General features: G+C 32.5%; 2 protein-coding genes and 1 pseudogene across 3 annotated transcripts; 1 reads left to right on the top strand and 2 right to left on the bottom strand.

Annotated features, from left to right (window-relative positions):
* Positions 1-1,241: 1,241 nt before the first annotated feature.
* LOC117912673 lies at positions 1,242-1,886 on the bottom strand (annotated as a pseudogene).
* A 4,829-nt stretch (positions 1,887-6,715) lies between these two features.
* On the bottom strand, positions 6,716-9,234 carry LOC117913109 (zinc transporter 4, chloroplastic-like). 2 transcript variants are annotated; one of them, XM_034828036.1, is made up of 4 exons: positions 8,985-9,234; positions 8,827-8,881; positions 7,702-8,414; positions 6,716-7,373 (listed from the first exon to the last, which is right to left on the bottom strand). In XM_034828036.1, exons 1-4 carry the CDS (start codon positions 8,997-8,999, stop codon positions 6,918-6,920), a joined length of 1,239 nt encoding a protein of 412 aa, XP_034683927.1. In that variant the 5' UTR covers positions 9,000-9,234; the 3' UTR covers positions 6,716-6,917. The 2 variants fall into 2 exon arrangements, with proteins under 2 accessions (XP_034683927.1, XP_034683928.1); XM_034828037.1 differs by lacking the exon at positions 8,827-8,881 and having other exon boundaries at positions 8,985-9,233.
* Positions 9,235-17,005: 7,771 nt separating this feature from the next.
* Positions 17,006-18,129, top strand: LOC117913614 (pathogen-associated molecular patterns-induced protein A70). Its single transcript, XM_034828632.1, has one exon. The coding sequence runs from the start codon at positions 17,094-17,096 to the stop codon at positions 17,841-17,843; it is 750 nt and encodes a 249-aa protein (XP_034684523.1). The 5' UTR covers positions 17,006-17,093; the 3' UTR covers positions 17,844-18,129.
* The last annotated feature ends 8,211 nt before the right edge of the window (positions 18,130-26,340 follow it).

The raw sequence follows: 26,340 nt of genomic DNA, 5'->3' as shown, positions 1-26,340 counted from the left end.
CCCAATCCAAATAATCAGCCAACATGTCAATGTCCCAAGTGAAAACTTGGGAACTCTCAATGTGCAATCAAGAGGTGAGTATCCACTGATCGACACATCAAATGCCATGTTCACTTCATTTTAAGTTCAAGCTTGACCCTCTAAAAATCCCCAGTGGAGTCGCCATTTTGTGGACCCCGCATTTCGGCTCAATGCGTTTCCCACTCGATGGCGAGCTCGATTTTTATTATTTTGAAAAAGGCGGTCTGTGAAAAACCGGATCGGGTTCGGGAGTCAGGTTACTTATCGGGAAGGTACGGTAAAGACCATAGCACCCCTCTAAGTCCCTAAAGACGGGTCTCTACTAATAAAATGAAGCTGATGTGGCAATCAATGTGAAAATCAATGAATACTCGAATCAATCATGCACGTATGAGAGTCGGAAAATGCATATGAATTAACTAGAGTGAGAGTGAGCGCGTACCTGGGCAACGAATCATCATGCGCTATCAAGAAAAAGGGTTAGTGCGCAATAAATAGCATAAACATAGCTCACATGTCACTAAATTGAGTGCAAAATCATCAAAAGCACGCATGACACTTCACTCAAAATTCACTTTTATTTTAAAGAAAATTCATTTGATGTTGGGCCCCCACCAAAGCCCGTTTTATTTTTGAGTGAATTAACTTCGTAAATTCCATAATTAAGAATTACGAAAATTAATTCACACTTATTTTAAAACATTTTAAAAATCATGAAAACTTCGAAAGTGGCTCGCTGAAAAGAAAATGGCGGCCAAATTTTATTGAAAACGGATTTTTGGAACCTAAACAAAAAACTAAGGATGAAAAATTAAAGAGATGAAATTATTTGAAAAAAAAGAAATTCGAAAAAATTATTCGCAAACTAGAGTTTAGGAAGATTATTTTCAAAACTAAGGATGGTGAAATGAGAGGAATAAAAGGAGGTGACACGTGGCCATGAGGGTGGCCATGCTAAAGTGGCCATGCAAGGGTGGATATAGGCTGTCATTAAGGAGAAAGATCCTCAGCTGGGTGCGATTGTGTTGAGATTCTTCTATTGACGCTGGGAAGGCCCTCATTTAATGAGGAGAAATCTCAATGTGAAGTCAACTCACCTTCAGTGGAGACACATCATGAAGACCTTTGGTAGCTTAGGGTCCTTTTAACTGTGCTTTTTCTGAAGTTCCAATCATCATCAAATGACCAATAAAGCTCTCCTCCATGGATGCATAAAGTGGTTATTCAACATCCACCTTCACCTTAGCCCCACAGCAACCCTTCCTCTCTTGTGCCTCCACCTTTACTTTTCTTGAACGACATGTACCTCCTCGCTGCAACCCAGCAACTACCAAGCTTTGACCTCCTCTCCAAAAACTCAGAGTTCCCCTTCCAAACCTCTCTATTTGCATACACCTCCTTCTCCCATATTGGAACTGATGCCTTAATTTCATCAATCACAAACTTACAAGCGTCCAATGCATCAGCGCGGTGGACAGAAGAGATTGCAATGAAGACGCTGGTTTTCCCCACTGGAACTGGACCCAAGCGGTGCGCAACTGCAATGGAGAAGAGGCTCCAGGATGCGCGGGCGGATGAACAAATGTCGTTGATGCAGCGGATGGCCATTGGAACATAAGCTTCACATCCCAACTCCAAAACTGTTTTACCATCAAACGTGTCCAGAGTCGTGCCTGAGAAAGTTGCTACAGCGCCTGCCTTACTCCTCAAATAAATGAGCTCTGAGCTCTCTGCCAAAGCTTCAAACGACAAACCAGACTCATGGCTGACCAGAACAAATGCCATTTTCCTCTCCAATGCCTAATTACACCAGCTTTGAGGACTGCTTCTTCCCATCAGCATGGAGTAGTAATGCTTGCTTACCAGTAGCCTTTGTGTTGTAAAGACTACAAAACCATGGAGGACGTTCAGATAACCCAATAGTTATACCAATTTTAGGTCTTTGCTTTGAATCACTTTTGGTCTTTTCTGAGGTACCATTTGGAATGCTCTCTCATTTTGACGAATATACTCCACTGCTCGTTCAACAATCTGGTCATGGCAAGTGGCGATATCTTGAATAAATTCATTAACTGCTTCTATAACGTCATGCTTCAGCTTCCCCTTCGAGGAAATTCAACCCACGAGAGCCACGATGCTTGCCCTTGCAGCCCAAGTTCCAGCTCGGAGAAGAAGAGTGGCACTGCTTGTAGAGGCATTTGAAGCGATCAGCCCACTGCAGAATATTGAATCCCCCTTGAAGCCTACTGCAGCAGTTCCTTTTCATGCAAAACCAGTGCAAGCCAGTATTAGTTCCTCAGGTCAAGGTGGGGAAGAAACTGGCAAAGAAAATGATGGTGGAAGTCACCCATTGACCCTGCTTGGTCCTGAAGTGAGGCTCAAAGAATGTGCAGAACAGACCAGTGATTCTCTTACTGTGGCACAGAATATTCCAGTTATATCTCCTGAACGTGTGGTCAATGAAGAGATCAATGGAAGTCTTGATCCAGGCTATGGATACATTCGAGGAAATCCTTCACCTGGAGATTCTCTCCAGAAACTCCCAATGCATTTAATCCCAACGACAGTCCCGCTGTAAGCAACTATTCCAGCTATATGTGGTGCAGCCATGCTAGTTCCAGAGATCATTGCAAACCCTTCTCCAACATAATTGGCCTCATCCGTTCCATTTGGAGACCAGACAGCCCAAATGAGAAAACCTGGAGCCAGAATATCTGGTTTGAGAAGATCCGCATCTTGTAAGTTGAAATCTCTTATATTGCAAATTCTGCCAATGGCTGGCAAAATCGCTGTTAAGAATATTGGACTTCGGCACCTCTGAAGGTTCAACAAGAACTGCCCTTCTCATGCAACCTGAAGTGTTTAAATTCCCAGACTGATCAAGCCCCTCAGATGAATCAAAGTTTTGACCAGAATCACTGTTATCCACCCCATTATCCCCTCCAAAGTGGCTTGTCGTTGCATCAGTAGCTCCTGGCTCAGTGGGGAAATTATAAACTGGCAGCATTGTAAGAAACGTAATAGGTGGACACGAGTTGGTTCAAAGCATGGTATGTTATGCCTTGGGACATGCAAAGGAGCCAGAGATTGAGAGGCCATGCTTCTTTCAGCCCTTTCAGAAACCATGATTGAAGGTGGATTCCAGCCTTTGTCGTCATCATCTACATGAGAAGGCACAGGTTCAGACACAATCTTACTTTTTTTTCATACACAGTTGAAGCCTCTGTAGAAGAACTTGTCTTTCTTCCCCATCTTTCCTTCACTGGCCTTGAAACCTTTGTTGATGATCCATCCCAGGAACTCTCAGAAGAGGTTTTTACTTCTCAAGGGGCTAGTGGGCTTAGAAGGCGAAGACCTTGAACTTGCAGTTCCGCCATCAGAATGAACTTCATTTTGTCTATTATCTTAATGGTGGAAAGCATCAACATGATCTTCCCCAGCTGATCCTAGGTTTCCTTTAATGAACTTTGGCTGAACTCCCATTGGACCACTAGAGCCATCCACCTTAGATGCAGGCAGAAAATTAAAACCTGATGAAGTTGGCCGTTGCTTATTATCTAACTGAAACACCTCAAAACCTTCATTGTCAGGATCAAACCCTGCAGCAGATCCCCCATCCTGCTCATGCCAGAGATCATGATCTTGGGTCCAGAACAGAATTTCCAACCACTATTGAACCAGTTCCTGCGGGAATACCCATAAGAGGAGATTTCTCAACTTGTTCAACCACAATGCATTCTTCTAAGGTCCCCTGATTATATCTTAACAGCTCCATAACTCAGTCCAGAAGCATACAATGGCTCTTAGTTTAGAGCATGATCTTCCATCTTTCCGAATCGGTTTCAGTATGAACATTCATAACAAGAGCATCATCAACCTTGTCGACTTCAACCGTTGTAGGAAGTTTAATTTAGATCCCTGTCAAGCCATCCGCATTAACTTGTTTTCTGCTCCAACCTCACTTGCAGAGATACCACGAGTAGTTCCAAGAGCCGGGCTCATCAAACCGAACCAAATCACGCCACTCTCATGTCTCAAAAGTCTCTTCACCGGCAAAAAGGAATAAAATATGCTTCCAGAAAGCCCCTCTCTAACTCCTCTGCTGCTGCCCTCAAAAATTTCCAGAACTGAAAAGCTTCTTCACCAGCAAAAGGAAAGAGAATGACCCCAGAAAATTCCTCCGTCTCTGAACTTCCCTCCTAGCCTGAGAGCTCTCTCCCCCTCTGGTAGCCTCCTCTCAGTTTTTCTCTCAGGAAACCCAAAAATCAGTCTCTCCTCTCTCCTACTACCCGATTTGCCCCCCCCCCCCCCTCCCTAAAAGCACATTCCCTTCTGCAGATAACCTCAGAAAATATCTTCCAACGGCCTGCCCCTCAGACCAGCCTTGCACAGCTGCCTCACTCCACTACCCCTCCATGCAGCTAGCAGTCCTCTCTCATACGTTCCTCATAACAGAAATCAGCTTTTTTCCATAATCTTCTTGACACCTGTCATCATCTGATTTGTTTCCCAAAAAGCAAGGTTGATCCCCCTATAGCCACTAAGGAGGCGACACGTGGTTGAGCAAGGCTCTTCCACGTGGCAAAATGTGCAGCTGCAAGAAAGGCCCCAAATGGGGGTCTACAAATAGATTTTAGTTAAATATGAATAATAATATTATAATAAAATCATAAATTATATTTTTTTTATAAAAGAATGTAAGTTGAAACATAAGGTTATTCTTTGTAATTTTTTTTATTAAAAATGAATAATAATAATAATAATTTAAAGATAATAATCATTAATAATATTTTATTTAAAATGAATAATAAATAAAGTTTCATTTTTTAACATATAAATGAACCAAATTTTTTATTATATAGACACATTTAATACTAAATTACAAATATAATATTTTATAATGTTTTGATTTAATATAATGAATTGGTTTTTTGAATTTCAAATTATTCTTAAAAATCAAAAAATTCATTTAATAATTTAAATTATTAATTATGTCTTACTTAATTTATAATTTATTTATTTAGTGAAAAATTCAAAAAACATAGTTTATGTGTAAAAACGATAAAATCATAACTCATAATATATCAATTTTGATCTATTATTTTTCCGGTAATTAAATCTATTTTTTAATTTCAAATTATTTATAGAAGGTTTTAAACTCATTAACAAATTTAATACAAAAGTCTCTTGATTTGAAGTTCATATTTTTAATGAAAAAAATTATAAAAATATGATAAGGTGTAGAAAAGAAAAAATAGAATCACAGTGAACCAATTTTTACCCCATAAATTTTTTGTATAAATGTGTTTATTATTTAAGTTTCAAATTCTTTTTTAAAATTATTAGATCGGTTAATGAATCTAAGAGATTAAATTTTATTTAATTTGAAATTTATTTATCTAATAAAAAATCAAAAAATAAAGATTTTATGTAAATAAAAAATAAAAAATAGAGTTGTTCTAAACCAATTTTTATTCATAAATTTATATTTGTTAATAAATCTGAGACATCAAGTCTTATTTAATTTGAAATTTATTTGCTTAATGAAAATTTTTGTAAAAATATGTTATACTTAAAAAAATAAAATAACCAAGGCCAATGAATTTTGATTTATAACTTTTTAATATTATTGAGTTTGACTTTTTAGTACTAATTAAATAAGTTTTTGAGTTTTTAAAATTAATAAATTTTCTGTATAAAGTATAGTTCAATTTAGAATTTATTTGTTTAGTTAAAATTTTTAGACAAGTTAAAAAATTTAGAAAACCACATATAATTTAAAGAAATAATATAATTAAAGATTTTCAACATTGGTATTAAATAGTTGAGAGAAAAAAAAAATGATATAACATTCAATTTTATTTATTTTTTGTGATTCTTTAAGAGTTTTTTTTCCTTATTTTTTAAAAACTATAAAAATAACTCATACTTATTTTCTAACAATGTTATTTATTTCGCTTTGTTTTTTAAAATTGGAAATAGAAAATAATAGTAAAACATTGTTATAAATTTTTAAAAGTAATTTTCTATTTAAAAAAACCTATTTTTTTTTAATTATATGACCAAACAAGCTTTTAATTTCACTAATTTTTCTAAATTTGCTAAATGCCCGACTGGTATTGAATTGAAATTTTGTTAAAGTGAAAATAAAAAATAAATATATAAGAGGTATTTAATAAAATTTCATATCAATAAGATCTAGGTGTACGAAACATGAAATTAACTTATATTAAAAATAAGTGTACAAAGAATAAAAGGATAAATAAAAAAAAAAATATATATATATATATATATATATATATAAATTGATTGAATTGATTTCAAAAAAATATCAAAATATCACATAAAATTTTTGGGAATTTCAATAGAAAGTTTTTGTAATAATTTTATATGAAACTTTAATAAATGGTAAAATATTGATAATATGTATATGAAATTATTTTAAAAAAAATTAATATAAATATGAATAATACCAGACAATAAAAGGAAATACATGGGTCATATGCAAATATTTCAATCTATTTAAAAATGCTTTTGAAAACAATGAATTTAGAATGAATATGTTTTTCATTTCTACATATTTCATAAAAATAGCTTTATTTTTTAATCATTCTTCCTATAGTTTTAGAGCAATTTTTCACAAAAAAAAAAAAAAAACATTAAAAACTTGTTTCTACCAAAAATTGTCAAACACGTTTTTAACTCTAAAATACAATTCCCAAACAATGTCTTAATTTTTTCCAACACAACAGCCTTTCCCAATCCCACCATTTCATATTCGCACCAAGAAAAAGCAATCAGCAAATTCATTCTTGCTTGTATTACTCCAAAAAACCGAATCTTTAGGCCCCAAAACAAGAATTAGTAAAAGAGAAAAAAATTGAAATCTGACTATCTTAAGCCCAAATGGCAAGAGCAGACATCATGCCAGCTCCAAGAAACAGCATCAAATATGAGAGGACTTGGAGCCTAACATTGCACTTCATCCTCTTGCTCAGGAAGTCCGCTGCAATCAAGTCCACCAGCGCCATGTATATAAGGATGCCGGCTGAGACACAGTCGAATACGCCTTCGATGACCAGCGCTCGGGGGCTGTCGGGATTGTAGGAGGAAGAAATGGCCGTGCCGAAGGCGATGCCTGCTGGGGTGGTGATGGCGAAGAAGCAGGCCATGAGGGTGGTGGAGAGGGTCTTGAACTGGGCTTGGGAGATGCAGCCTCCCAGGGCGAAGCCCTCGAAGAACTGATGGAATGATAATGCCGCTATTAAGGGTCTTATGGTGCATGGACTCTGAGACACTCCCAGTGATAGCCCTATTATCACCGAGTGGGATATGATTCCTAGTTCCAGTACCTGCCAATTCAGTTCATCCATATTTAGATCATGAAAAGTAAAATTAAAATTGCACTTTCTTCGTTACCAAACACCCTAAGCAATGAGACATCTTTAAAAAAGGCGTGGGTATTAATTTCATTTTTTATTTTTTATTTTTTAAAACTACACCCACAAAATGAATTTCCCAAAAAAGGGAGCCCACACGTGGAAATCCCAATTGGCATCAGCCGCGTCACACGAGACAAATGAGAAAAAGTCAAAAAAGGGCAAAAAAAAAAAAACGAAAGTTAATTAAGAGTAATAACTCACGCAAAAACAAAAATAAAAATGAAAGTAAAAAACTCACCTGTGAAACGACAACGTGTCGAATGCCGCCGTCTTCGTCATCACCATCTTCTAACCCAAACCCGTGAGAGTGGCCGTGTCCATGGCTGTGATCGTGGCCACCGCGGCGGCCGTCGCAAGACTCCTCCCCTTGAGGGTGGTTGTGTCTATGGTGCGCCGCGTGAGCATGCATTCCCACTATGTGCATTCCTCCGCCTTCTTCTTCTCCAAACACCTTTCCGTTGGAATCCTTAGCTTCGATAAACGGGACGATCCCGTCTGAGTCTGAAGGCCTGACTCGGGCCTCACTCGCCTGAGTCCGCTCCTGTTTGCGTTCATAGTACTGGGTTCCGACGAAGTCGACGACGAGGGTGGCGAGGGCGGAGACCATGGCGAAGAAGCCGGAGAAGGGGAACTTGGACCAGGGGTTTTTGGGGAGACACGAGTCGGACAGCGCCGTCGAACCGTCGGGTAACATGTGGACGAAGCCGGTGGCGAGGATGACGCCGGCGGCGAAGGCTTTGGCGGCGAAGAAGAGGTTGCCATCGGTGCGGAGGAAGCGGCGCTTCTTTCCCACGAGGGGAATGGCGACGCCAGAGACGCCGGCGACGAGTATTGCGGCGATTGCGACGAATTTGAGAGTGAGTGCGCCTGACTCATCTCGGCAGGTCTCTAAATCGGTTCCGCCGCAACTCGTTGTGGCCATAGATTGGGAAATTGTCCGTAGCATCGACTCTGTTTTATCCAAAAAGGGGGAAAAAAAACCGAAATTTCAGAAACCTAAAACAACAGCCAATTCATGTAAATTATGAACAGAAACGGAAAATTTTTCATTTGCATCTTTTGGGTTGCTGACAAAACGATGGAATTGGAAGACAATTCTGAACTCTGAATCAAGTCTAATCCAATTTTCCATTTTCTCGCCTGTTTGGTTGGTGAGAAATTGGAAAAAAGTTTCGGAATTCCACAGCTACCAATTCCAAATTCCCATTTCCTTTTTCTTTTTTCCTTCGATTTCGCATCAGTAAAATGCACCCTTTTTCACAATCAAAAATCAAAACAGAACAACACCGCTAAAAGAACCAGATTCAGATTCCGCTTTCTCCCCTTTTCCTTCAATTCCCAATCAAACAGTAACTTTCTTTACCCGAAAAAATCATGGTCTTTCCCTTCAACCGTCCAAAGGAAAGCACAAACAATTCCTGAAACACAGAAAATCCCAAATCCCAAAACCCAAATCATCAAAAAATCAATCCCCAGATACAAAAAAAAAAACAGAGAGAAACGATCACAATTGCAACAAACCTCAAAGACCACCATTGAAGAACAAATCCTGCGTTTATCCTCAGATCATCCGTCTGTGAGAGAGAGAAAAGCAGAGACGGTGGGCTTGGTGCGGTTTGATTCGTTTGCAATTGGGTGGGGAAGAGGGGGATTTTGGAGAGAAAAGAATGTCGACATAGTTTGACGAATGGCAAGGTTTCAGAGGGGAATGGACTAAACAGTTGCGGCTTTTTGCATGTAGATGAGCGCGATAGTGTCGACACCCTTCTGTTATTCTATTACTATATTTATTAATTACATTTTTTTTTCACTTTATTTATTTTTATTTTCATTCCCATCTTCTTTCCCACGAATCCCACCTCGCATGTTTGGATCAATCGTTAGGAAAAGTACTGCAGGATGCTCCTTGGGCTTCTGTTTGGTTCCCGAGAAAAAACAAATATCACTGATTTGGCATCTCTAGGACCCATTTTATAAATTTATTTAGGGGTAGGTGGTCCCTACTCCCCATGATCATTTTTCCAACTTGTAACATATCTACATGACAAGTGACAACATCATGAAACATGTTCACTAATAATGAAGAAGTAGCCTAACATCTCTTTTCTTCTTCAACCACCCAAGAATACTTTATCCTTCCATTCTCAAATAAACACCCATGTGGCTACCCAACCAATAATTTTCCCCAAAATTACGATGTTGGGTCACCAATTTCGTTGCCCAATATTGAAATTTGAGAATAATTTGAAAAATTTTCTCATTAATTTATGTTCTCTGTTTTTAAAATTAGAAAAATACTATTAATTTTTGTATGGGATATCATAAATTTTAAATAATTAATTTAAAAAAATTGTGGTATCAAACCATTTTTACCATCTCATTTTTTTAAATTTATTTTTACCAAAAGTAGAATTTGTTTTTACATATTATTTTTAAAAACAAAAAGTAAAAATGTGTATCTACACATATATTAGAGTTTGTTTAAGAATTATTTTTCATAATAGTTTTCTATTGTCTATAATAAAAAATACAGAAAATACATTTAACAATTAAAAATTGTTTTCAGAAAACATTTTTTAATTATTTTATATTATTTTCACTTGTTTTTTTAATGACTACTTTAACAAATAATTAATTTATGTTCTCTTTTAAATTAAAAAAATAATATTAATTTTTATATGCGATATCATAAATTTTAAATAATTATTTTTAAATCTATTTAAAATAATTGCTTTATCAAACCATTTTTACTATCTAATATTCTATAATTTATTTTTACCTAAGGTGATATATTTTATATAGAATGTATTATTTAAATACTACTTAAAAAAAAACAAAACAAAAATGCATATCCAAACATATACTAAGTACATGATAACTATTTTCAAAAATAGTTTTGAAAAATAATTTTTAAGAGTTTATTTAAAAACTAAAAATATTTTCTTACCTGCTTTTAATATTTTCATATCTAATATTTTATTTTTATTCATTCTACATCTTTATATAATTATTTAAAAAAATTCATAAAACAAGAAAAAAGGATAGAAAATAATTAATGGATGTTATCTTAAAATACATTGTTTTTTAAAGAATAAAAGAAAAAACAATTTTTAATTTTCAAATGTGTTTTCTTAATTTTTTGTTTTAGATGATAGAATATTGTTTTTGAAAACACTTCTGATCCTAAATTATTTTAAAACACATGCATAATTAAGAAAATCCCACCATATTAACATAGTGACCACATCCCCCTAGGATCATAGTGATTTGGTATTAAGTCTCCCACTATCTGCTGCCAGACAAAAAACAAAAGAACCAAAATGGAGGAGAAAACAAATGGACAAATTATTAAAGGAATGCATCAATTTTTTTAACTTTTTCGAAAATTGTAGAATCTTTTTTCTTTGATTCGTCATGTTCAGTTGGCTTTTTCCTTCTTGATATATTTTAAATCTATATTAAAAAAATACCTAAGATTTAAAATATCAACATCAACAGATGTAATATTCTCTGTAAATTTCGAACATTTTGTCAATGAAATGATGGAATTTATTAATGTAAACATGAAAAATTAAATAAAATTTTAAAATTTATTTTCACATAAAATTATAAAATATGCAGTTAGAATTATAAATAAGTTAAATAATAATTATTTTTGTTGTTGACTTTGCAACCCCAAGGGCATAAGAGCATTGATGCCCCTTGAAATGACATTAATCTGAAAGTGTTTTGTCCACTAACAAGAGAATCAGATCGAGGCTACTGGCCCTTGAAATGACATTAATTGGAAATTGTTTTGTCCATCAACAAGAGAATCAGATCGAGACTAACTATCTAGTGCTAGTCTCACTATTTGGGAATAATATTATTATTATTAGTGGATCGAGTAAAATGTTTGTTTATGAAATTCTTTTGAGTATAAATTGATTATTCAAATTGTATTATATTGTTTTATAATAAAATTAGAAGTGTCAAAATTTTCAAAAAAAAAAAAAAGAATTAAATTATTAAATTAAATGAGTTATTGCTAATTGATTTTTGTAAAAATGTAATATTTTTCGATATTTAATTATCTACTACAATTGATTTTTCTTATTGAAACTATCGGTGAGAACCAATAAACTTTTTTAATGTTTGAGATATTTTAATTAGTTTTAGATTATAAATTTATAGCATTTATTTTACGCTTTGATTACTTTTTTGAATCATTTTGAGATGGTTGTCTTATAGCTACCTTTTGGATTTATTAATGGAGGTCATTCATGTTTAGGGTGTCGCATAGAGACCTTTTAATTATTCTTTTTCAATTATAATTGTGCAAGAGATATTTGCTAATATTAATGAAATAAAACATATATTAAATAAAGTGATCATAAAATTAATTCAAAATTATTGCAATAGTAAATTTATAAGACTATATCATTTTAAAAAAATGGAGTTTAATGATGGGTTAGACAATTATTTTTCTAACCATAGAATTGACCACATATTATTATCAAAATTTGATATCACATTATTAGTAAAAAAGAAGAAGTAATTTCTTATTATTATTATTTATAAAATATATATTAAATAAGATCATCATAGATTTTGTTTATAATCACAAATTATTTTTTGTTAACATATTTTAATTATTTTCAATCTTTTTTTTGACATATTTTAATTATTTTTCCTTGTCTACTATCATTTTAAAGGGTTGCATTAAACATAATTATACAAAATATAATAATGATTAAAGATAAAGTATTACAGATAAAAATTACTTTTAAGAAATATTTAGAAACATAAAAAACAAGCTGAAAATATTTTAAATTTTCAAATGGACTTTTATTTTTAAAAACCACGAGAAAAATATTTTTAAAAATTTGTCTCAAAAACTATTATTTTGAGAATTTATTTGGTAGTGGTCTGAGGAAATATTTTTGGTCTTTCTAGTACTTGAAAACAATTTTTTTGATAAAAGACAAACGGGCTCTTAAGAACTAGTCTCAAAAACTAATTATTTTTAGAACTACTTTAAAAAACATTGTCAAACAAGTCATAAGGGCAGGACAAATTTTATTTTCTAATTTAGGCATAGATGTTGGGCTGGGTTTGGCCCCAAAACAATCAGGCCCATTGACTTATGGGCCATCAAGACAGAGTTGGTGTTTAGGTGTGCTGTGAGCCTACCCCAGTTGATTTTTATGTCGGCGGGCTATGTCAAGGGAGGCCCACGTTATCTATGTTCTCAAAAGTTCTATTTGTTTCCCGAGCATATTGCCCTCGTCCAAAAACAAAATATCCTAAGGAAAAAAAAAATTAAAATCCTTATATAGTACCTATCATTTGACCACGTAAGCATTAGAAGTAGAAACAATAATATTAATTATTATTATTATTATTATTTTCGGACTGAATTTTATGATTATAAATCATATCATGGAATAAAATATTAAAAATTAAGTCTTAAATTTATAAAATATATTATTAATTATCAACTTAACATTCATGATACTTGAGCAATTTATAAACAAAAAAAAAAGGATAAAATTATTAATTTAATATAATTAAAAATGACAAAGATTAGAAGCTATTCTTTATCATTTTTAAGCGTTTTTGTATTCAAAATAAAGTAATAAATAATATAATTAAAATTAATAAATAAATAATTACATACATGTTAAGATTTTGATGAATTGCTTGCGCTTTCAATTTATATCAATTATTAATATTTTTTGAACTCAAGTTTGATATTAGTCTATTCAAATCTTGTTGAGGCTAACATGAACCTCCAGTAGCATATAGGTAGGGCAAATTCAACTTATCCAAATTGCAACCCTAACATCCATACTAGCATGGCTTAATCTCGGAGAGAGTATATGACTAGTGACAAATCAACTCAATAACATTCTCACGAGATGTTGGTATCACATACATTTGATCGAGCCATAGGATACAAGGGTAGGACATGGGCCATACCAAGGTGAATTGTCTCGCTTATGGCAAAGTCCCCTATCAAGGTCATACCACAAGTTGCCATGATGTGTCAAGATCATGCCATGACAAGCATCCAATTAAACAATTGAATTCGCTTTATCTTGTACATCTTGAGTTTTGATGCTTAGAGAATACTCTTCAAGGGGTCATTTCCTGGAATTGACTTTAGTCAGAAGTAAAAGTTTAACGGCTAAAAGCACACTATGCATTGCATAGACTTGCCTTGAGCACTCAAATACCATATTTGGTTCAACATATAAGAAATTAAGTTTTTTGTTTTTTTTTTTAAAAAAAAAAGATCAATTGGAGCTTTTATTAGTATTTACTTAATTTTGTTCAACAAACTTATAGCATAAAATAAAGCTTAATGTAAAAGTTTAAAAAGAAAATATTGTTTCTCATAAAAACTCTATTTTGACTTATATAAGAAGTTCTTTCATAGAAGAAACCTCATCGAGATTCATACCTCCAAGCGACTAGTAAGGATGACTGCGATAGATGTTTCACTCTAAACATATCATGCATCGAGTAAGGGTGCAGGTATTATATACAAGACCGTCAGATGAACAATCTTATTCACAAGTAAAAAGAGTTTCAGTGCTAAACGAAGAGAGACAAATAAGCAAAAATAAATAAGTTTTTCTTGAAGTAAAAAAAGAGACATTTTTTGGGACTTTAGTACTTCCTTTAACTTGACTTAACTTATGTTGCTTCAATAAGTTTTGCTCCTCTAAAAATAATTTCTCATATTAAAATTAGCAATATTATCCCAAACAAAGTCTACCATATTTAAATAAGACATGACCCCACTATATAAGGCTAATAAAACATTGCCTAAAAAAAGATAAGACAACATGTGTTTTGAAACACAACCACAATCTAGATATTTATACATCTAAACATTAAAAATAAAATAAAAAATCAAATTATTTTTAATTTTAATAAAAATATTATTGGAATATAGAGTAAAACTATTTTAACAATGCCTCTACTACAAAAATAAAAATAATCCAAATATAATATTTAATTTCCAAAAATTAGGCCCAAAATTTAAGAAATCGTAGAGGGAACCAACATAGTGATGTGGGTGTGCATGATTAAAAAGGGGAAAAGGAGTCACTAGCCAAAAACAAAATATCCTAAGGAAAAAAAAAATTTTAAATCCTTATATAGTTCCTATCATTTGACCATGTAAGCATTAGAAGTAGAAACAATAATATTAATTATTATTATTATTATTATTATTGCTTTCGGACTGAATTTTATGATTGTAAATCATATCATGGAATAAAATATTAAAAATTAAATATGTCTTAAATTTATAAAATATATTATCAATTATCAACTTAACATTCATGATACTTGAGCAATTTATAAACAAAAAAAAAAAAGGATAAAATTATTAATTTAATATAATAAAAAATGACAAAGATTAGAAGCTATTATTTATCAGTTTTAATGGTTTTTTGTATTTTAAATAGAGTAATAAATAATATAATTAAAATTAATTAATAAATAATTACAGGCATGTTCAGATTTTGATGAATTGCTTGCACTTTCAATTATATCAATTATTAATATTTTTTTTATCTCAAGTTTGATATTCAAATCTTGTTGAGGCTAGCATGAACCTCAAGTAGCATATAGGTAGGGCAAATTCAACCTATCCAAATTACAACCCTAATATCCATACTAGCATAGTTTAATCTCGAAGAGAGTATATGACTAGTGACAAATCAACTCAATAACATTCTTATGAGATGTTGGTATCACATGCATTTGATTGAGCCATAGGATAGGAGGGCAGGACATGGGTCATACCAAGGTGAATTGTCATGCTTGTGGCAAAGTCCCCTATCAAGGTCATACCACAAGTTGCCATGATGTGTCAAGGTCATGCCATGATTAGCATACAATTAAACAATTGAATTCACTTTATCTTGTACAAATCTTGAGTTTTGATGCTTAGAGAATACCATTCAAGGGGTCATTTCCTAGAATTGACTTAGTCAGAAGTAAAAGTTTAATAGCTAAAAGCCCACCATACATTGCATAGACTTGCATTGAGCACTCAAAGACCCTGTTTGGTTCGACATATAAGAAACTAAGTTTTTTTTGTTTGTTTATTTTTTTTTTTTTTAAAAAAAAGATCAATTAGGGATTTTTAAAGTATTTACTTAATTTTGTTCAAAAAACTTATCACATAAAATAAAGCTTAATGTAAAAGTTTTAAAAAAATATTGTTTCTCATAAAAACTCTATTTTGACTTATATAAGAAGTTCTTTCATAGAAGAAACCTCATCGAGATCCATACCCCTAAGCGACTAGTAAGGATGATTGTGATAGATATTTCACTCTAGACATTCATGCGTAAGGGTGCAAGTCTTATATATGAGACCGTCAAATGAATAGTCTCATTCATAAGTAGAAAGAGTTTCAGTGCTAAATAAAGAGAGGTAAATAAGCAAAGGATAAAGAAGTTTTTCTTGAAATAAAAAAGGAGACATTTTTTTTGGAGCTTTCATGCTTCTTTTAACTTGACTTAGCTTTCGTTGATTCAATAAGTTTTGCTCCTCTAAAAATAATTTCTCATATAAAAAATTAGCAATATTATCCTAAACAAAGTCTACCATATTTAAATAAGACATGACCCCACTATATAAGGCTAATAAAGCATTGCCTAAAAAAAGGATAAGACAAAATGTGTTTTGAAACACAACCACAATCTAGATATTTATACATTTAAACATTAAAAATAAAATAAAAAATCAAATTATTTTTAATTTTAATAAAAATATTATTGGAATATAGAGTAAAACTATTTTAACAATGCCTTTACTAAAAAATAAAAAAAATCCAAAAATAATATTTAATTTCCACAAGCCCAAAAATTAAGAAATCATAGAGGTCACCCACATAGTGTTGTGGGTGTGCATGATTAAAAAAGAGGAAAAGGAGTCACTAGCCAAAATAAAAAATAAAATAAAATCCAAAAGGGTAAAATTCAAATTATTTGATGGATCATTCTCTAGGAATCTTAGGGTGGCTCACTAGTTGTTAGGCCTTGACTTTTCCCACAAATGGTTACATAAAAGTGCATAATTGTCATGATTACCCTAATCTCTAGATTTTTATTTTTCTCATTTTTATATCATATTCCATAACTAACCAACCCTACTCCACTCACTTTTGAATCCACCTCATATTTCTATAATTATTTTTTACCTTAAAATAAAATTAAGTACAACAATAATGGAAAATAAATAATTATTTAATTTATATATTATTATTATTATTTAATGGAAATATAAAGAAGATAAATGCTTGGACATCTTATTAAATGCAACTAGGGCCTTACATTTACTCCAACCCACCACCATTCTATTCTTTGTCGATTTCCTCCAAAAACCCCTCATCCCCCTTCCCCACCACGTGTTCCTCGGGATTCTGAAAATTAAAAATGATGGAAAAATAAGGAAAATTATTAATAATAATTAAAATACCAAAAATCACCACACAAATAAATAAAAATCCATCTCGTCTTTGGTCTCTTTAGGTAGTGCTCTCTCTCTCTCTCTCTCTCTCTACATCTCTGCAAAGCCACTCTCTTTTCTTTTCTCTTCTTTTTTCTTCTGTGGTGGAGAAGAACCATGTTTGAAGAATCCATGTCTATACCGTCGATCTGGGCTTCCATGAACAGCTGGTTCACACCCGCTGTCCTCTTCCTCCTCCTCAACCTGATGATCGGTACCATTTTTGTCACCTCTGGTCTGGGGACTCAAAGACCCCATCGGCAGCCTCGGGACAGCTCCCAAGACCCACAGCCCCAGCTTCCCAGATCTCCCTCTGTGTTGCAGAGGCTCAAGTCCATTAACTTCCACAGCTACAGGTCTCAGGAACCCACCACCGTAACTCCCTCCATCGCTGAAAAGCTACCTGAACAGGACACCCGTTTCGCTCTTCTGCACACCCACCAACCGGAACCAGAGCCAGAGCTGGAGCGGGAACCGGAATCGGAGAGTCGTGAAGGGGAAAGCCCGAAAACCTTAGATGAGATTTACGGTCAGATTCAGGGGCGGCCCTTTGAGAGGACCAAGTCGGATCAGGAGCCGGCGTCCGGTGAAACTCCAGCGAGGCTGTCTAAGAAGATGAAGAAGTCGGCGAGTGCGAAGTCGACGTTCGCGCATTTTGAGGAGGGTGACATTGTGGAGAGTCGCCGACCGGCGACTGTGAGGGAGGGGAAGGCTAAAGCGACGGTGGCGGAGGGTGACGAAGACGATGAGGAGGTGGACGCGAAGGCCGACGACTTCATCAACAAGTTCAAGCAGCAATTGAAGTTGCAGAGGCTGGATTCGATCATAAGGTACAAGGAGATGATCGGAAGAGGGACTGGAAAGTAAGGTATTTTCCATTTCGGAGGTGGTTTTTAAATTTTTGATAGTTTTGGGCCATGTTTAGATTCCGGGTTTATTTCTATTACCGTCCACAGTCTTCAACTTTTGTTCAAATATGCCCTATAATACGTAAGGGCATTTTGGTCAGTGTACTCATGCACATGAAAGGGAGGAGACGTATTACTGAAATGCCCACCGCTTGTTGCATAGATGGCATATAAAGCGTGGGCAATTTCAACATATCGTCATATTTTCATTCATTTTTATGTCCAAAATATTAACTTTTTTCCAAGCTGTGTGACCTGTGTTGTGTTCGTCTGGTGGGGACATTTTGGTAATTCCAGTTAAACTCATCCATTGGACGGGAGGGGAGGAGAGTTGCAGTGGCAGCCTGAATTCCTGAAATGCCCACTGGTCATAGCCTCAAGTTGAGCAAAGAGGTAGGGGGCAGTTCAGGGAATGCAGTGTGAATAGATGTTTGGTTGGTGTTTCACGTGCCAGGGGTGTTGTTTGGGTACGGTGCATTAACACCAATCAAGTGTGTGCATGGATGATGATCCTTTGATCTCAATGTGGGGTGGTGTATTCTTCCAAGAGGATCTCACCTCCAAATCATGCCCTCGTCAACTTTTGTAATTTTACGGTTTTTTTTTTTTTAAATCTATTTGAATAATTTTATTACTAGAGTGTATGAATTATAAATAAAAAAATAAAAAATAAAGAAAATTGAAGAATTCTACGTCATCCATGATTGAAAAATGATTCACAATAATTTTTGAAATCAAATTTTGTAATATTTTTAAGAAAAATTAATCATCAAATGGTGGGCTTTATATTATAATATTTTTTTAATTAAATATTTTATGGTTTTATTTGTTTCTTTATAAATATCTAAATTTTAAAATAATTTTTAAATATGTTCCCTCTAGTCTCTACATAATTTAACATTAAAGTTGGCTACATTTGTTTTAAATTTTAATAAAAAAATAATAAAGAGAATAGATATTTTTGTAAAGTGGGGTTTGGAAGGAAAGTGGGAGAAAGTGCCATGTATTTAAAGGATGTGTTTGGCAGCTAAGAGCCTAGGATTAGGGGTGATGTTGAGGAAGAAGAATTGACATCTGATCTACCAAACAAGAAAGGGATAATGACAATGTGGCTTAGTCCAAGGCCAAGATTAGACAATCTACCAAAATAGGCTAATAATGTTGTGTTTGGTTAGTATCAAACCCTACTTGTCACGCTACCTTCAATCCTTCTATACAACACAACTCATGTCTCCTCTTTAGAATCTCGTGGATAGAAAAAATATTAATGATGCCTTAATTCTCATGTAAGCAATGGGATAGAGATAGCAAGGGATGAGTTGTTTTTTTGGATACGTCTCTAACAAGATATAGTTAAATAAAAGTAATTTAATGCACTTTTCTCTTCTTGGATACATAAAATAAAAAATTGTTGTATTTGTTTAATTATAAATTATGTTTATTATTTTATATAGTAAAAAAAATTAGAATAATAAAAAGAAATAAATGTGAAGAGATGAGGTGAGTAGGAGAAAATTTCATTTTGTAATTGTTTTGTTTAAATTTTTTTAGGGCTAGAATGAAAATTGATTTAAATTTCATGTTAGTGGGTTGTATTTGTGCAATATTAAAACGTATCCTACCTTTTGATATGAATAATAATCATGTCAAACATATTTATGACTCAATTGACTTATTTATTTAAAAATTAATTTAAAACGAGTTAAATAATTTTAATATATAATTAGGTTAATAATAAGATTATAAAATTAGTCAATTTTAAGTCAAATTTGTGTTATGCAAATTAGATTAAAAAATTATTGATTTATTAAACGAGTTATGCAAGTCGATATAAATTTGATCTAAAACTTACTTATATTCAACCTAAACCCATAAAAAGCATGCATGTTGAGTTTGTATCATGTCTGTGAATTATATCAAACTTTACCACCTATAACGAAAATGGAAGTATTCAACCTATTGCCATCCTAGGCAAAGAAATAATTTTAAAAAATATTATAAGTGTTTTAGATGATATTTTTAAAATAAATTTTTTTTATAAGAATATTATAATTTTTTTGGATCATAGATGAAAATTAATTTAAATAATGGGATAAACCAGGTTAGATCTAGATGGAGGTAACCCATCCATTCTCAACCCGAGCAAAGTGATAATTTGTAAAAGTATTATAAAAGTTTTTAATTAATGTGATACTTTTTTTTTTATATACATTTGTTATCCAAATCATTGAAAATACATGGATAATAAATGTGTATAATAAATATACGAATAAAATGAAGTAGAAAATGGAAACTCAAAAATAAAGTTGATCGAACCTAAAGTTTGACTCTATGTCCTTATGACGAATTTGTTATGCTTAAGCACTTACAGTATGTTGACGATCGTCTTTCAAGATACAACGATTACTTTTTTGTGATAGTAACACTTGAAATCACAAGAAATAACAAATTATTTGGTAATTTGTACTATTTTGTAGACTTGAAGTTAATGATGACTTGAATGATAATAAATGAGAAAAAGTAGAAAGAATTGATAAATGAATGAATGAATATGTCATGAGGAGTCTCTATTTATAGATTTGACGGTGACCTTTAAAAGATATGTACTTGAAAATATTAGACACATCATTTGAAGAATTGTCTTAAGACACCAAACACAATCTTATATCTTTTAAAATCAAGACACGTCTTTTAAAATAAGTTGTATTTATTGAAAAACGATGTGTTATAATTTTCACTCATTTATAAAAATTCGAACAATCTTAAAATAAATCGGGATAATGAATATTTCTTATCATTTTTATTTCTTATTTTTAATTATTCGCTATTTTTCCGGATCAATCGCGAAGAATACCAAAAAGAATCATTAATTTTTTTCCTTCCTAATTTTTTCTCGAATTTTGTGAGAAACAACTTAGGGTAAATGTCATAATCATCACAATGAAATGATTCAACGGTAAGGGTTTTGGGCGGAGTCATTTCAAACTTTTTGTCTCCCTTCTTTTAATTTAACCCAACTGATTGACACTGAGATTGGGCCACTAAAGGGCATGCTTCATATCAAATCGTACCAAAAAAAAAGGAAAATTGGACATATTAGCCACGTGGCGGATGGAGCTTATCCGTTAAAGTGTCAACTCAATGCGGGACAGTGAGATTATTTCCTCTCCATGACACGTGTCACTTGTAGGTCACAGACTTGGCCGACCGCCGAACAGCCAAAGCAAGCCATTGTTGACGAATTTAAAAACGACACCGTTTTTTGTGGAAGGAGCACGAGCCTTCGCTTTTCGCTTCACTTTGGCCTCTTCCTGAAATGCATCATACAAGTCTAGACTCAGTGGATGTAGAACGTGCATGCAATTATTTACATTGGATATAAATAAAAAAATAAAAAAATAAAATTTGCTTGGATATAGATCCTGTTTTTTTTTTTTTTTTAATATAAAAGTAGTTTATAAAAAAATATAAATTTATCTTACATTTTTTAAAATTATTTTAATTTTTTTTTAAAATTTAAGAAAAGAGATTTTATATACCTCAAATTTATTTAAATGGTTTTTAAATTATTAATTTTTTAATATAGGTCTGTTATAAAATATGAAAATTTATCGGATTATGGAAACTAGTGGATGATCACTCATATTGATGTATATCTCTTTGTGACTTCATATAAAAGGGAGATACTTTTAATGACAATTTATTCTATTCTTTTCGTACATTCTAATTTCTCTTTTTACTTTATAATTTTATAACACGTTATCAATATGAATAATCTTTACAAAATAAATATAAAGATTTTTCTCTATTCAAATAAATAAGAAAGACGTTATTCTCTTTAGAAAAATAGAAAGACGTTCTTCCCTTCAAAGAAATAGAAAGATCTTCTCTCTTCTTTCTCACAAAAAGGTATGTGATAAACTTATATAATGATTTTATACTTTATCACTCTTTGACTCTCTATTTTTACTTATTTTATTTATATACATAAATTTGTATAATTCCTATAACCAGAAGTTATGAAAAATATATACAATCCCTATAACCAAAAGTTATAAAAAAATATGTGCAATCCCTATAACCAAAAGTTATGGGGAAAATTATAAAATTACAAATACATAACCAGAAGTTATGTATATGATCCATAATTATTTATTTTTAATTATACGGTATAACTAGAAGTTATACCAAACAATATTATAGCCAAAAGCTATAAAGTAAATAAATAAATAATGTTCATAGCCTGAAGCTATGTACAAATTTATATAATGAAAGTTCATAACCCGAAACTATACACAAATCTACCTAATGAATGGTTCATAGCCTGAAGCTATATATATATATATATATATATATATATATATATATATATATATATATATTAACTTTTAATTTCTTTTAATTATATTGTGTTACTATAAGTTATACATAAATAGTTCATAGTCTGAAGCTATGTACAAATTTGCATATTTTATTGTTTTTAACAAAATGATCATAATTCAAAGTTATGAAAAATATTGGCTTTTAATTTTTTTCTTTTGTACTCACTTATTTTTCACAACAGGAATTATGGAAAACAATTTTTATTAACAATAGTTTTATAACCAGAAATTATGCATACAATTTCTAATTCTCTTGTATAACTAGAAGTTATTCAAAACAAAATTGTCAATGAATCTTTGAGCTATGATCAAATAAGGAAATCAAGCATCCTTCTAGGATCGTGCAAAAACACTGATTTTCTTTGGTCATCATCTCCATTAAGGTTTACAAAAAATGAGTTTTTGATGAGTAATCACCAATCTCGTCCAACTAGATTTGAATCATTCCCTTAAGTGAATGTAATATTGTCCCAAACTCGTGGACGATGACGAGGATGTGGTTGTGGAAGAAATCCCCGATACCATGGTTCTTATAGTAATAATTCACCAAATTATCATAAAATGAAAGCCTCATTGCACCACCAGAAGTGGAATAATATTGAGGTAAAACAAGAAAATAGGCAGTGTTTACAAGATAAACCTCCTAAGAACCATGAGAATAAGTGTTATAGATGTGATATGAATGGGTATTGGTCGCGTATTTGTCGTATGCCCAAACATGTGGTCGACCTTTACCAAACATCAATAAAAAGAAAGGAAGTTGAAATAAACTTCATTGATAGTGATGGCCAAGTGGATCTAACCCATTTAGATGTTTCAGATTTCTTTAAGAATCTTAATTGGAAAATTGACCATCTAATTGGTGATGGAAATGTTTGTTATGATTAAACGTTGTGTTTTTATTTAGTTCTTTGCAAATAGGTTTATTTTGTTATCATTTTTTAACACATTGTTTATTGTTCATTTTTTATAGTTTATTTCACATTTTATTATTTATCATTTAAACTCTTTTCTTTATTTATATTTGAAGATACATGGATCTCTCTACTACCTTGATCCATCACTACAATTAGTTTGATTATTGAAATACTTCCTAGTTGTTTCATGTATAAATTGCTCAACACTTACAAAATCAAATGTGTGAGATACTTACGAAATATATAACTTTAAATTATCTTTTCATATTTGTTTTATTGTGTTATATATGCTCTCATTACTTTTACACAACTTGTTAAATTAAGTTATAATCGATGACTAATATTTTTCAATTGATTTTAACTCTTTCTCTATGATAATATTTATTAAACTCTATGAAGACGAAGTCTTTATGATAATGTTTTATGACTTGTTACTTTGATGAAATTTTTGTCTCATTAATTAAACAACATTGATGACAGACAATGTTAATACTATATCAGGTGATAGAAACCTAATTAAAGACTCCAGAAGAGTTTATATTATGTCACTAGTAGTATTTGATTTCATGTGAATGACACTTTAAGATCAACTTGGTCTCCTGGGGTAAAATGTCATATGGATGTACATTATAAAACCAAAAGTTTTTATTTAGTGACTAGTCTACCTATACACTTATAAGGTAGAATGACATGTGTGAAGCCAATGTTTGGTTAATCTCGGTTTTGATGATAACAAAACAATGTTTAAAACTAATGATTATATTTAAAGTGTGATTAGGCAAAACGATTTCCAAAGTGGCAATCACAAAGACAAATCAAGTCAAGGAAAAATCATGAAGAAGAAGACCACCTCAAAGAGAAGTGTTTTTCAAGACCCAAACTTCATAAGATCTCTTTGTAAGGTTGTTGGTGCACTAGGATTTTCATGCATTACATTCTTTACTTATGCACCAAAATCATCTAAGAGTTATTTTGTTTTAAATATTTTAAAATTGGATGATTTCATGTTTTCAACTAAAACCTTGTGTCAAATGTTTTTCAAACTTGTTTAAAAGGTTTTAAATTGAAAAAGTTGGTTGTTGAGCTAAAAACGGCTCAACTGGTCTAGGAATAGGTCGACCCCTAGTTCAATTGGTCAAGGGTGTGAATAGTAACCAATCGACTGCCAGCTCAACTGGTTGAGGGGTGGAAAGAACCTTCTCTCTCTTCTAGAATGGCTGTTCAACCGGATGAGGAATCGGTCGACCCACACTTCAACCGGTCAAGGTTTGGTCAAGGTCCGATCGAGGTCCAACGGTCACCTACCAAACATTAAATGCTAAAGGCCAGTTAACCGGTTGACCCCCGGCTTGATCAGTCGAACCCCCAACGGCTAATTTGGTTTTTTTCCTCTATAAAAAGGCTCTAAATCTTCATTGTTGAATAGTTCAACCTTCCCAAAACTTTCTTGAATATATTTGAGCTTTGAAAGAGTGTTTTGAGTGTACCATTGTTCTAAAACTTGCATATCATTAGTGCACCTTTCAATCCTAATTTTCTTGTATCATTTGAGCTTAAAGTTTTTGTACTAGGATTTTGTGAGATCAATTATTTGTATATCTTTGAGAATAAGATTCTCAAGTGTGGGATATCACTTGAGAGGTTGTTTAAGAGTGAGGTATATCTTGAGAATTGTAAAGGGTGTTTGAAGCCAAAAGTCCAAGATGGTGGATTAGAATCATAATCCAATTGTATTGCTTGAAGGGTTGGTTTGGAAGCCTTGAATTAGTGGAACCTCAAACTTGGGATTGAAGCTAGAGGAGAGTGGATGTAGATCGGGTTGCACCGAACCACTATAAAATCTTGTGTTTGCATTTTCTCTTCTCTACTCTTTTACTTTATATGCAATTGTCTCTATATTTTTTTATTATATAATTGCATATATTCGTCTCTTACATTCACATAGTTTAAATTTGCAAAAAGAGACCATCACCCTATTCACCTCCCTCTAAGGTGATTACCACAGATTGGATTAGCCTAATTTTCTAACAACATTTGGTGCAAATTATCATTTTAATGAGACAATTTTCTCGTCGTTAAGGGGAAAAAAACCAGTTCCAGAAAAACAACATGAAATTATTTGGAATGCATTGACTTTGACTCATCTTGATCATCGTACAAATCAATGTGAACTAGAAGTTGAAAGGATCATTCATTTGCAAAATCTTACAAATCAATTACAAGATGCATTCATTGATACAAAGAAAGTAACAAAGTCATATATCTCGACTGCAAATACTCTAGCATGGATTGATGTCCTTATAGGACAATTAACAAATTAATATAAGATACGCCTGAAGCGTGGTAGACCTGTCGCCTCAAAGGATGTAACTCCTCGGAATAGGAGAACCCAATAAAAACTTGGCACTCTAAAAAGGCTATAAAAAATAATTGATCAGTTTAAAATTGATAAATCTATAGTCCTAGAAGAGACACAAATAATACAAGAAGCCCCTGAAGAGGCACATATATTGAACAAAAAGCCCCTAAAGAGGCACATATATTGAACAAGAAGCCTTTGAAGAGGCACAAGTACCTAAAAATTGTGAGATCTCAGTAAGTTATGAATACACGGGAGAAAAATGGGATCAAAAAAATATTATTTTCACTTTCCAAGTGGCCTTCATAAGAAATGATGAAGATACTGAACCACGAAATGTGGAAGAATGCTGACATAAAAATGATTGGCCAAAATGGAAAGAAGTTATACAAGCAAAGTTAAACTCATTAACAAAATAAGAAGTTTTTTGACTTATAGTCCAAACACCAGGAGATGTAAACTTGTTGGGTAAAAATGGGTATTTGTACGAAAACACAATGAGAATAATGAGATCATAAGATATAAAGTGCAATTAGTAGCACAAGGTTTCTCGTAAAAATCTGGTATTGACTATGAGGAAACATTCTCTTCTGTCATAGACGCAATCACATATCATTTCTTAATTAGTTTGGCAGTCCCAGGAGGACTAGATATGCGTCTCATGAATGTTATTACAACATATTTATATGGATTCATGGATAATGATATATAATGAAAATCCCTGAAGGATTTAAATTGCCTGAAACAAATTGTCCAAAGCCTCGTAGCATGTACTCGATCAAGTTACAACAATCCTTG

Source organism: Vitis riparia, chromosome 4 (genome assembly GCF_004353265.1).
Source record: "Vitis riparia cultivar Riparia Gloire de Montpellier isolate 1030 chromosome 4, EGFV_Vit.rip_1.0, whole genome shotgun sequence".
NCBI classification, from domain to species: Eukaryota; Viridiplantae; Streptophyta; class Magnoliopsida; order Vitales; family Vitaceae; genus Vitis; species Vitis riparia.
The sequence above is the reverse complement of the archived record's forward strand: the minus strand, read 5'-3'. Positions and strand labels throughout refer to the sequence as shown.